Raw genomic sequence first — 13,193 nt, forward strand, 5'->3', positions numbered from 1 at the left:
CAAAATTCACCCCAAAATTCACCCAAATTCACCCCAAAATACCCAAAATTCACCCCAAAATTCACCCAAATTCACCCCAAAATATCCCCAAAAATCCACACAAAATCTCCAAAATTCACCTCAAAATCCACCCCAAAATACCCTAAAAATTCACCCCAAAATTCTCTCAAATTCACCCCAAAATTCACCCAAATTCACCCAAAAACCCCAAATTTACCTCAAAAATCCACCCAAAATCACCCCAAAATTCACTCCAAAATCCACCCCAAAAACCCCAAATTCACCCCAAAAACTCTAAAATTTATCCCCAAATACACCCAAAAATCCACCCAAATTCACCCCAAAAATGCACCCAAAACCCCCAAATTCACCCCTAAATATCCTTAAAATCTACCCCAAAATCCCCAAAATTCACCCCAAAAATCCACCCCAAAATTCACCCAAATTAACCCCAAAATTCATCCCAAAATATCCTAAAAATCCACCCCAAAATAGCCCCAAAATATCCCCAAATTCACCCCAAAACTCTCCCCAAATCCCCCAAAATTCCCCCAAATTTTTCCTTTTCCTCCCCCAAATTTCATCCAAAATCCCCCAAAACTTTCCTCAAATTTTCCCAATTTCTTTCCCAAAATTTTCCCCAAATTTTCTCATATTTCCCTCAAATTTCCTTCCAAATTCCCTCAAAATTTTCTCCAAATTTTCCCAATTTTCCCCAAAATTGTGTCCAAAATTTCCCAAATTTCCCCCAAAATTCCCCCAAAATTTCCCCAAAATTTTCCCCTGAATTTCCTCAATTTTTCTCAATTTTTCCCCAAAATTGTGCCCAAAATTTCTCAAATTTCCCCCAAAATTCCACCAAAATTTTCCCCCAATTTCCCAATTTTCCCCCAAAATTGTGCCCAAAATTTCCCAATTTTCCCCCAAATTTCCTCAATTTTTCCCCAAAATTGTGCTCAAAATATCTCGGATTTCCCTCAAATTTTTTTCCTCAATTTTCCCAAAAATCCCTCAAATTTTCCCCAAAATTTCTCAAATCCCTCCTCAATTTTTCCCCAAATTCCCCCAAATTTTTCCCAAATTTTTCCTTTTCCTCCCCAAATTTCATCCAAAATCCCCCAAAACGTTCCTCAAATTTTGCAATTTTTCCCCAAAATTGTGCCCAAAATTTCTCAAATTTTCTCCAAATTTCCCTCCAAATTCCTTTAAAATTTTCCCCAAATTTTCCCAATTGTTCCCCAAAATTGTGCCCAAAATTTCTCAAATTTCCCCCAAAATTCCCCCAAATTTCCTGAATTTTTCTCAATTTTTCCCCAAAATTGTGCCCAAAATATCTCAAATTTCTCTCAAATTTCTTTCCTCAATCTTCCCAAAAATCCCCAAATTTTTCCTTTTCCTCCCCAAATCTCATCCAAAGTCCCCCAAAATTCCCTTAAATAATCCCAAATTTCCTTCCTCAATTTTCCCCAAAATTCCCTCGAATTTCATCCAAAATTCCCCAAAATTCCCCAAAATTTCCTCAAAGTTTCCCAAAAATTATGCCCAAAATTTCTCAAATTTCCCCCAAATTTCCTTCCTCAATTCTCCCCAAAATTCCCCCAAATTTTTCCTTTTTTTTCCCCAAAATTCCCACAAATTTTTCCTTTTTTTTCCCCAAAATTCCCATTTTTTTTCCCAAATTTTCCCATTTTTTCCCTAAATTTCCCATTTTTTCCCCATTTTCCAGCCCTTCCATCTCCTCCCCCGCCTTCTCCGGAGCTCCAACGGCGCCTGAAGGAAAAACGGGAATTTCTCCAGGAATTCCTTTTGGGAAACCCCAAAATTCCCAAAATTCCCCCCAAAAATTCCCAAAAAAATCCCGAAAAAAATCCTCAAAAAAACCCAAAAATCCTCAAAAAACCCCAAAATTTCGCCCAAAACCCCCAAAATTTCACCCAAAACCCCTCAAAATTCCTGGAAAATTTTGAAAATTTTGAAAATTCCGAAAATTCCGAAATTCCGCCCAAAATTTCCCAAATTTTGGGGGATTTGGGGGCGGGGCTTCGGCGGAGCGGCTGCGGGAGCGGCGGCTGAGGGCGGAGCTTCAGAAAATGGAGGTGCAATATCCGCAGGTATTGAACTGGTTTGTACTGGTTTATACTGGTTTGGACTGGTTTGGACTGGAGGGGGGAAAATGGGGAAAAAACGGGGAAAAATGGTGAAAATTGGGTGAAAATCGGTGAAAAAATGGGGAAAATATGGGAAAAATGGGGAAAATATGGGGGAAAATGGAGAAAAAAGGGTTAAAAATGGGGAAATGGGGATTTGCGGTTACTGGTTTGTACTGGTTTGTACTGGTTAGACTGGTTTATACTGGTTTGGACTGGGAGGGGGGAAAATGGGAAAAAACGGGGAAAAACGGTGAAAAAATGGGGAAAATTGGTGAAAAAATGGGGAAAATAGGGTGGGAAATGGGGGAGAAAGGGTTAAAAATGGGGGAAAATGGGGATTTGGGGTTACTGGTTTGGACTGGTTTGTACTGGTTTGGACTGGTTTGGACTGGGAGGGGGAAAATGGGGAAAAAAACGGGGAGAAACGGTGAAAATTGGGTGAAAATCGGTGAAAAAATGGGGAAAATAGGGTTAAAAATGGGGAAAAAAGGGTTAAAAATGGGGGGAATGGGGATTTGGGGTTACTGGTTTGTACTGGTTTGGACTGGTTTATACTGGTTTGGACTGGTTTGGGCTGGGAGGGGAAAATGGGGAAAAAACGGGGAAAAATGGTGAAAATTGGGTGAAAATCGGGGAAAAAAATGGGGAAAATAGGGCGAAAAATGGGGAAAAAAGGGTTAAAAATGGGGGAAAAATGGGGATTTGGGGTTACTGGTTTGTACTGGTTTATACTGGTTTGGACTGGTTTGGACTGGGAGGGGGAAAATGGGGAAAAAACGGGGAAAAACGGTGAAAATTGGGTGAAAATTGGGGAAAAAAAGGTCAAAAAAATGGGATTTTTTTTGGGTTTTTTTTGGGATATTTTTCTTCATAGTGGTTTGTACTGGTTTGTACTGGTTTGTACTGGGATTGGGATGAACTGGAGTGGATTTGGAGCTTTAAAATGGTGAAAAAATGGGTAAAAAATGACCCAAAAATGGGATTTTTTCGGGGTTTTTTCTGCTTGTACCGGTCCATACTGGTTTGTACTGGTTTATACTGGTTTGTACTGGGATTGGGATGAACTGGGAGTGGATTTGGGGCTTTAAAATGGCAAAAAATGGGAAAAAATGGTGAAAAATGGGCAAAAAATGGGATTTTTTCGGGGTTTTTTCTGCTTTTACTGGTCTATACTGGTCCATACTGGTCCATACTGGTTTGTACTGGTTTATACTGGGATTGGGATGAACTGGGAGCGGATTTGGGGCTTTAAAATGGCAAAAAATGGGGAAAAAATGACCCAAAAATGGGATTTTTTTGAGTTTTTTGGGATATTTTTCTCCATACTGGTTTATGCTGGTTTATACTGGTCCATACTGGTTTGTACTGGTTTGTACTGGGATTGGATGAACTGGGAGTGGATTTGGGGTTTTAAAATGGCAAAAAATGGGAAAAAAATTGGAAAAAATTGGGATTTTTTCGGGGTTTTTTCTGCTTTTACTGGTCCATACTGGTCCATACTGGTTTGTACTGGTTTGTACTGGTTTATACTGGGATTGGGATGAACTGGGAGAGGATTTGGGGCTTTAAAATGGTGAAAAATGGGCAAAAAATGGGATTTTTGGGTTGTTTTGGGATATTTTTCTCCATACTGGTTTATACTGGTTTGTACTGGTTTGTACTGGTTTGTACTGGTTTGTACTGGGATTGGGATGAACTGGGAGTGGATTTGGGGCTTTAAAATGGTGAAAAATGGGCAAAAAAATGGGCAAAAAATGGGATTTTTTTGGGGTTTTTTGGGGATATTTTTCTCCATACCGGTCCATACTGGTTTATACTGGTTTGTACTGGTTTGTACTGGTTTATACTGGGATTGGGATGAACTGGGAGTGGATTTGGAGCTCTAAAATGGTGAAAAATGGGCAAAACATGGGGAAAAAATGGGATTTTTTTGGTTTTTTTTTGGATATTTTTCTCCATACTGGTTTGTACTGGTTTATACTGGGATTGGGATGAACTGGGAGTGGATTTGGGGCTTTAAAATGGCAAAAAATGGGGAAAAAATGGTGAAAAATGGGCAAAAAAAGGGATTTTTTTGGGATATTTTTCTGCCTATACTGGTTTATACTGGTTTATACTGGGATTGGGATGAACTGGGAGTGGATTTGGGGCTTTAAAATGGTGAAAAATGGGTAAAAAATGACCCAAAAATGGGATTTTTTCGGGGTTTTTTCTGCTTTTACTGGTCCATACTGGTTTGTACTGGTCCATACTGGTTTATACTGGTTTGTACTGGTTTATACTGGTTTATACTGGTGTTCCAGGCGCTGCTCCGCTGCGTGTCCCGCCTGTGCCAGCTCCGCCTGCAGGGGGCGCTGCAGGCCCGGCTGGACGGGGGGCGGGGCCGGTACCTGCTGGCCAAGGGCGAGGCCGTGCTGCTCAAGAGCAGGTCAGGGGGCGGGGCCTCATTTGCATCTCATTTGCATGGGTCCAATCCTAGTCCATCTCAGTAATTTAACCCCTCCCCCTCTCATGAATATTCATCAGGCTGGAGGAGCTGAAGGTGCTGCTGGACACTTACCCCGCCCCCACCATTGAGGCCCACCGGCGAATCAGGTACGAGGACACGCCCCCTCATTAGCATGGCCACACCCATCACCACAGTCCCACTCCTCTTTACCCTGCACCCCTAATTACCATTATCCTTGCCATGATCCAATCACTGCTAATTAACCCTGGCCTCATTAGCATAAACCCACCCCTCATTACCATAGCTCTTGTCTTATTAGCATAACCCTAACCTGTATTACCATAACCCCACCCCTCATTACCATAGCTCTTGTCTCATTAGCATAATCCAAATCTCTATTACCATAACCCCACCCCTCATTACCATAGCTCTTGTCTCATTGGCATAACCCTTACCTGTATTACCATAACCCCACCCCTCATTAGCATAGCTTTTGTCTCATTAACATAACCCTAATTTGTATTACCATAACCCCACCCCTCGTTACCATAGCTCTTGTCTCATTAGCATAACCCTAACCTGTATTACCATAACCCCGCCCCTCATTAGCATAACCAATTCCTCATTACCATAATTCTACCCTTATTAGCATAACCCCACCCTCATTGTGCAGACCTCATTAGCATAATCGCTCCCTTAGTAAATGCGCCCTCATTAGCATAGCCCCGCCTCTTTTTCCTTTTTAGGGCGGAGCTCTCCGAGGCCCGAAGCGCCGCCGAGGCCGAGGCCGCCATCTTGGGGGCGGAGCTTGCGACGCACCGGCAGCTGGGCCCGGAGTTCCGGGACCTGGCGCTGGAATTGGGGCAGATCCGGCAGGAATTGGCCCAGAAGCGCTGGGCCCTGCGCCAGCTCCGCTCCCCGCCCCCTGACGTCACTGCATCTCATTAAAACACCGCTGGCACCGCCCTCTGCCTCTGTCCTTTCATGGGTGTGTGTTGTGGGGGGGAATGATTGACAGCTCGTGCCGCTCGCCTATTGGCTCGCTGGGTGTGATTGGCAAGGAGGGCACGGCCCCTGCCCCTAAGTCGGTCGTGATTGACGGCTCGCAAAGCGCTCTGATTGGCTCAGAGCCTCTTGTGGGTGTGCACAACGCCCTCTGCGTTGATTGACAACCAGCAGGGCGTTCCTATTCGCTCACGCTCCTGGAGGGCGGGGTTAACCCTCCCGCCACTGCCTTGATTGGCAGCCAGCCCCGCGCTCCCATTGGCTCTCGTTTTCCCGCCTCCGCCGTGATTGACCCTTTTCCGCCCTCTCCCATTGGCTCTCGGGAGGGCCTCGTGGGCGGGCATAGCGATGCGTTTTGATCGACAGCACCGCTTCGTCACCCCATTGGCTGCGGGGGAGGCGGGCTCGGCGCTGATTGGCCGCCGCCTCACGGAGGGGGCGGGAGCAGAGGCGCAGCGATGGCGGCGGGGCCGGGAGCGGCGGGCACCGCTCGCGTCTCCTCAGGCCGGGACCTGAACTGCGTGCCGGAGGTGGCGGGAGCGCTGGGGGCCGTGGCCAGGCAGGGGTGAGACCGGGGACCCCCAAAAACCCAAAAAAACCCCAAAAATCCCATTCGGAAATCCCCAAAAACCGACCCCGAAATGTCCCCTCGTGTTCCCGGGAGGGCCCCAAAGTCCCGCGGCATCCTCGAATTCCCTCAGGGATCCCCGAATCCCCTTCAGAGAGACACAGATCCCCTCAGGGATCCACAAAATGCGCTCAGAAATTCCAAAATCTCCTCAGGAATCCCCGAATTCCCTCAGGGATCCCCTAATCCCCTTTAGAGAGACAGAAATCCCCTCAGGGATCCACAAAATGTGCTCAGAAATTCCAAAATCCCCTCAGGAATCCCCGAAATTCCTTCAGGGACCCCCGAATCCCCTTCAGAGAGACAGAAATCCCCTCAGGGATCCACAAAATGCGCTCAGAAATTCCAAAATCCCCTCAGGAATCCCCGAATTCCCTCAGGGATCCCCGAATCCCCTTCAGAGGGACACAAATACCCTCAGGGATCCACAAAATGCGCTCAGAAATTCCAAAATCTCCTCAGGAATCCCCGAATTCCTTCAGGGATCCCCGAATCCCCTTCAGAGAGACAGAAATCCCCTCAGGGATCCACAAAATGCGCTCAGAAATTCCAAAATCCCCTCAGGAATCTCCAAATTCCCTCAGGGATCCCCGAATCCCCTTCAGAGAGACAGAAATCCCCTCAGGGATCCACAAAATGCGCTCAGAAATTTCAAAATCCCCTCAGGAATCCCCGAATTCCCTCAGGGATCCCCAAATCTCCTCAGGAACCCCAAAATCTCCTCAGGGATCGCCGAAATTCCCCAAATTTGCCCCAAATTCCCTCAGGGAGCCTCAAAATCAGCTCAGGAACCCTCAGATCCCCTCAGGGATCCCCAAAATACCTCAGGAACCCCCAAAATTCCCTCAAAATTGCCCCAAATCCCCTCAGGGACCCCAAATTTCCCACAAGGATTCACTGAATTCCCTCAGGGATCCCCAAAATTCCCTTAAAATTCCATTAAATCCCCTCAGGGATCCCCAAAATCCCCTCAGAGATCCCCAAAATTCCCTCAAATCCCCTCAGGAACCCCAAATTCCCTCAAAATTCCCTTAAATCCCTCTCAGGGATCCACAAAATTCCCCAAATTTGCCCCAGATTTGCTCAGGGATCCCCAAAATTCCCTCAAAATTCCCTTAAATCCCCTCAGGGATCCCCAAAATTCCCTCAGGGATCCCCAAAATCACCTCAGGAATCCACAACCCCCTCAGAATGCCTTCCCAGTTCATCCCAGTTTGATCCCAGTTCATCCCAGTCCCTCCCAGTCCATCCCAGTACAAACCAGTAACCCCAAATTCCCTCCCAGTACAAACCAGTCCCATCCCAGTCCATCCCAGTCCCTCCCAGTTCATCCCAGTAACCCCAAACCCCGTCCCAGTATAAACCAGTAACTCCCACTCCCATCCCAGTCCATCCCAGTCCCTCCCAGTATAAACCAGTAACTCCCAGTTTGTTCCCAGTCCATCCCAGCCCCATCACAGTCCCATCCCAGTATAAACCAGTAACTCCCAGTCCCTCCCAGTCCCTCCCAGTATAACCCAGTACAATCGATTCTACCCAAGTTCCATTTCCTGTGCCTGCCGCTGTTCCACCCAGTCCCTCCCAGTATAAACCAGTAACTCCCAGTCCATCCCAGCCCATCCCAGTCCCATCCCAGTCCATCCCAGTATAAACCAGTAACCCCAAATCCCCTCCCAGCCCCATCCCAGTCCCATCCCTGTCCCTCCCAGTACAAACCAGTACAATCGATTCTATCCAGGTTCGATTTCCTGTGCCTGCCGCTGTTCCACCCAGTCCCTCCCAGTATAAACCAGTAACTCCCAGTCCCTCCCAGTCCCTCCCAGTATAAACCAGTAACCCCAAATTCTCTCCCAGTCCCTCCCAGTCCCTCCCAGTCCAAACCAGTCCATCCCAGTACAATCGATTGTATCCAGGTTCGATTTCCTGTGCCTGCCGCTGTTCCTCCCAGTCCCTCCCAGTCCATCCCAGTAACCCCAAACCCCATCCCAGTATAAACCAGTAACTCCCAGTCTCTCCCAGTCCATCCCAGTATAAACCAGTAACTCCCAGTCCATCCCAGTATAAACCAGTAACCCCAAATCCCATCCCAGTCCCTCCCAGTAACTCCCAGTCCAATCGATTGTATCCAGGTTCGATTTCCTGTGCCTGCCGCTGTTCCTCCCAGTCCCTCCCAGTCCATCCCAGTATAAACCAGTAACTCCCAGTCCCTCCCAATCCATCCCACTCCCTCCCAGTATGAACCAGTAACCCCAAATTCCCTCCCAGTCCCATCCCAGTCCCTCCCAGTCCAAACCAGTCCATCCCAGTCCAATCGATTGTATCCAGGTTCGATTTCCTGTGCCTGCCGCTGTTCCTCCCAGTCCATCCCAGTCCATCCCAGTAACCCCAAACCCCATCCCAGAATAAACCAGTAATTCCCAGTCTCTCCCAGTCCATCCCAGTATAAACCAGTAACCCCAAATCCCCTCCCAGTAACTCCCAGTGCAATCGATTGTATCCAGGTTCGATTTCCTGTGCCTGCCGCTGTTCCTCCCAGTCCCTCCCAGTCCCTCCCAGTATAAACCAGTAACTCCCAGTCCCTCCCAGTACAAACCCAGTCTCATCCCAGTCCCTCCCAGTATAAACCAGTAACTCCCAGTTTGATCCCAGTCCCTCCCAGTACAATCGATTCTATCCAGGTTCGATTTCCTGTGCCTGCCGCTGTTCCACCCAGTCCATCCCAGTATAAACCAATAACTCCCAGTCCATCCCAGTCCATCCCAGTCCCATCCCAGTATAAACCAGTAACTCCCAGTTTGATCCCAGTAACTCCCAGTCCCTCTCAGTCCCTCCCAGTATATCCCAGTACAATCGATTCTATCCAGGTTTGATTTCCTGTGCCTGCCGCTGTTCCACCCAGTCCCTCCCAGTCCCTCCCAGTATAAACCAGTAACTCCCAGTCCATCCCAGTCCATCCCAGTATAAACCAGTTCATCCCAGTCCATCCCAGCCCCATCCCAGTACAAACCAGTACGATCCATTGTATCCAGGTTCGATTTCCTGTGCCTGCCGCTGTTGCACCCAGTCCCTCCCAGTCCATCCCAGTATAAACCAGTAACCCCCACTCCCATCCCAGTCCCTCTTAGTCCATCCCAGTATAAACCAGTAACCCCAAATCCCCTCCCAGTAACTCCCAGTGCAATCGATTGTATCCAGGTTCGATTTCCTGTGCCTACCGCTGTTCCACCCGCGGCACCGGCGCGAGTTCAGCCGGGAGCCGGCGCGGGCCCGGCCCGGCCCCCAGACCCGCTCCGATCTGGTGCTGGCCGGCCGAGGTGGGCACTGGGGATACTGGTTTGGACTGGGAGGGACTGGGAGGGGGCGTGGGGCGAAAAAACGGCGAAAATCGGTGAAAAAATGGGGAAAATCGGTGAAAAAATGGGGAAAATCGGGTGGGAAATGGGGTGTAAAGGGTTAAAAATGGGGTTTAAAGGGTTAAAAGTGGGATTTGGGGTTACTGGTTTGTACTGGGTTATACTGGGAGGGACTTGGAGGGAATAAATAGGGAAAACTGGTGAAAATTGGGTGAAAAATTGGTGAAAAAATGGAGAAAATAGGAGGGAAATGGGGGAGAAAGGGTTAAAAATGGGGGAAATGGGAACTGGGGTTACTGGTTTGTACTGGTTTGTACTGGGAGGGAGCTTGGGGCTTTAAAATGGGGGAAAAACGGGGAAAAATGGGGAAAAAAACGAGGTTAAAGTTGGATTTTGGTACTGGTTTGTTACTGGTTTGGACTGGTTTATACTGGTTTGTACTGGGAGGGGTTTGGGACCATTTTGGGGTGAAATTTGGGATTTTTGGGGTGAATTTTGAGGTGAAATTTGGAGTGAAATTTGGGAATTTTGGGGTGAAATTTGGGAATTTTGGGATGAATTTTGGGATGAATTTTGGGGTGATTTTTGGGGTGAAATTTGGGGTGAATTTTAGGATTTTTGTGATGAATTTTGAGGTGAAATTTGGGATTTTTGAGGTGAATTTTGGGGCGAATTTTGGGGTGAAATTTGGGCTATTTTTGGGGTGTATTTTGGGATTTTTGGGGTGAATTTTGGGGTGAAATGTTGGATTTTTAGGGTGAATTTGGGGTGAAATTTGGGATTTTTTGGGCCAATTTTGGGGGATTTTAGGATGAATTTTGGGGTTAATTTTGAGGTGAAATTTGGGATTTTTGGGGTGAATGTTGGGGTGAAATTTGGGATTTTCGGGGTGAAATTTGGGAATTTTGGGGTGAGTTTTGGGGTGAGATTTGGGATTTTTAGGGTGATATTTGGGATTTTTTGGGGTGAATTTTGGGGGATTTTAGGATGAATTCCGGGGTGAATTTTTGGGATTTTTGGGGTAAATTTTGCGGTGAAATTTGGGACTTTTGGGATGATTTTTGGGGTGAAATTTGGCATTTTTTAGGGTGAATTTCGGGGTGAATTTGGGGATTTTTAGGGTGAATTTTGAGGTGAAATTTGGAAATTTTGGGGTGAGTTTTGGGGTGAAATTTGGGATTTTTTGGGCCAATTTTGGGGGATTTTAGGATGAATTCCGGGGTGAATTTTTGGGATTTTTGGGTTGAATTTTGGGGTGAAATTTGGGATTTTTGGGGTGAATTTTGCGGTGAAATTTGGGGTGAAATTTGGGATTTTTGGGGTGAGTTTTGGGGTTGAATTTGGGTATTTGGGGTGAATTTTGGGCTGAAATTTGGGATTCTTAGGGTGAATTTTGGGGCAAATTTTGGGGTGAAATTTGGGGTGAAATTTGAGATTTTTGGGTTGAATTTTGGGTTCAATTTTGGGATATTTGGGGTGAATTTTGAAGTGCAATTTGGGATTTTTGGGGTCAATTTTGGGGTTGAATTTGGGATTTTTGGGGTGAATTTTGGGGTTTAATTTGGGATTTTTGGGGTGAATTTTGGGGTTTAATTTGGGATTTTTGGGGTGAATTTTGGGATTTTTGGTGCAGACTGGAACACCCTCATTGTGGGGAAGTTGTCGCCCTGGATCCGCCCGGATTCGCCGCTGGAGCACGTCCGGAAAAATTCCCAAAAGGTGAAATTTGGGACAATTTGGGGAGGTTTCAGGGGATTTTCTGGAAAATTTATGAAATTTTTTTGGGTTTTTTTTGGGGGAATTTTTGGGGATTTTTTTGGGAGAATTTAGGGAATTTTTTGGGTATTTTTGGGGTATTTTTTAGGATTTTTTTGGGGTTTTTCAAGGGTTTTTTTGGGATTTTTGGGGAGAATTTTGGGGAATTTTGGGGTATTTTTTTTGGGATTTTCTGGGAAATTTTGGGTAATTTTTTGGGAATTTTTGGGAATTTTTTAGGAATTTTTTATCATTTATTTTGATTTTTGGGTGTTTTTTTTGGCAGAATATTAGGGACTTTTTGGGTAATTTTTTGGAATTGTTTTTGGGAGAATATAAGGGATTTTAGGGAATTTTTTGGGAATTTTTTAGGAATTTTTTTAGGATTTATTTTGATTTTTGGGTGATTTTTTGGGAGAATATTGGGGGATTTTTGGGTAATTTTTTTGGATTTTTTTGGTATTTTTTGGGATTTTTTTAAAATTTTTTTTGGATTTTTGGGTGATTTTTGGGGAGAATATTGGGGGATTTTTTTGTAATTCTTTTGGTATTTTTTGGGATTTTTATTTTTAATTTTTTTTTGATTTTTGGGTGATTTTTTTGGGAGAATATTGGGGGATTTTTTGGTAATTTTTTTGGATTTTTTTGGTATTTATTTTCAATTTTTAGGATTTTTGGGTGATTTTTTTGGGAAATTTTTGGGAATTTTTAAGGAATTTTTTTATGATTTATTTGGATTTTTGGGTGATTTTTTGGGAGAATATTGGGGGGTTTTTTGGTAATTTTTTTAGATTTTTGTGGTATTTTTTTATTTTTTAGGATTTTTGGGTGATTTTTATCCGAGAATTTTTTGGGAAATTTTTAGGAAATTTTTTTATGATTTATTTGGATTTTTGGGTGATTTTTTTGGAGAATATTGGGGGATTTTTGGGTGATTTTTTTTGGAATTTTTTTTGGTATTTTTTGGGATTTTTTTTTAATTTTTTTTTGATTTTTGGGTGATTTTTTGGGAGAATATTGGGGGATTTTTGGGTGATTTTTTTATTTTTTTGGTATTTTTTGCGATTTTTTAAAAATTTTTTTTGGATTTTTGGGTGATTTTTCTGGGAGAATTTTTTGGGAATTTTTTAGGAATTTTTTGGGAAATTTTTTTTTGTTTTTTAATTATTTATTTTGATTTTGGAGTGATTTTTTGGGAGAATATTGGGGACTTTTTGGGTCATTTTTTGGGATTTTTTTGGGAGAATATAGGGAATTTTAGGGAATTTTTTTGGAATTTTTTAGGAATTTTTTATGATTTATTTTGATTTTTGGATGATTTTTTGGGAGAATATTAGGGACTTTTTGGGTCATTTTTTGGGATTTTTTTGGGAGAATTTAGGGAATTTTTTGGGATTTTTTGGGTAAATTTTTGGGATTTTTTTAGGAATTTTTTAAGATTTCTTTTGATTTTTGGGTGATTTTTTTTGGAGAATATTGGGGAATTTTTGGGTAATTTTTTGGGAGAATTTAGGGAATTTTGGGGGATTTTTTTAGGATTTTTTTAGCATTTTTTTTTTATTTTTGGATGGTTTTTTGGGAGAATATTGGGGAATTTTTGGGGATTTTCTGGGAAATTTTGGGGATTTTTTGGCAATTTTTGGGGGAATTTCTGGGAAATTTTGGGTAATTTTTTGGGAATTTTTTAGGATTTTTTTAGGATTTTTTTTGGTTTTTTTTTTGGGTGATTTTTTTGGAGAATATTGGGGAATTTTTGGGGATTTTCTGGGAAATTTTGGGGATTTTTTGGGAATTTTTTAGGATTTTTTTAGCATTTTTTGTTTTATTTTTGGGTGATTTTTTGGGAGAATATT

At 44.0% G+C, this 13,193-nt stretch overlaps 2 protein-coding genes across 9 annotated transcripts in view; both read left to right on the forward strand.

Moving 5' to 3' along the window:
• Positions 1-1,996: 1,996 nt before the first annotated feature.
• HAUS4 (HAUS augmin like complex subunit 4) lies at positions 1,997-5,559 on the forward strand (the record flags this gene model as incomplete). Its single annotated transcript, XM_074531862.1, is given in 4 exon segments — positions 1,997-2,111; positions 4,454-4,578; positions 4,677-4,745; positions 5,346-5,559. Coding segments are annotated over 4 exon segments (417 nt in total). The 3' UTR covers positions 5,548-5,559.
• Positions 5,560-6,022: 463 nt separating this feature from the next.
• PRMT5 (protein arginine methyltransferase 5) overlaps positions 6,023-13,193 on the forward strand; it is a 48,492-nt gene continuing 41,321 nt past the window's right edge. For all 8 annotated transcript variants that reach the window (XR_012577784.1, XM_074531855.1, XM_074531860.1 and 5 more), the window contains exons 1-3: positions 6,023-6,169; positions 9,428-9,546; positions 11,219-11,304. Coding sequence is in view for 7 of the 8 variants with exons in the window: in XM_074531855.1 (XP_074387956.1) it covers positions 6,063-6,169; positions 9,428-9,546; positions 11,219-11,304 (312 nt within the window). In the remaining variant the exon portion in view is untranslated. The remainder of the gene's footprint in view (positions 6,170-9,427; positions 9,547-11,218; positions 11,305-13,193) is intronic.

The sequence above is a fragment of the Zonotrichia albicollis genome, chromosome 40, assembly GCF_047830755.1.
Source record: "Zonotrichia albicollis isolate bZonAlb1 chromosome 40, bZonAlb1.hap1, whole genome shotgun sequence".
Taxonomy (NCBI): Eukaryota; Metazoa; Chordata; class Aves; order Passeriformes; family Passerellidae; genus Zonotrichia; species Zonotrichia albicollis.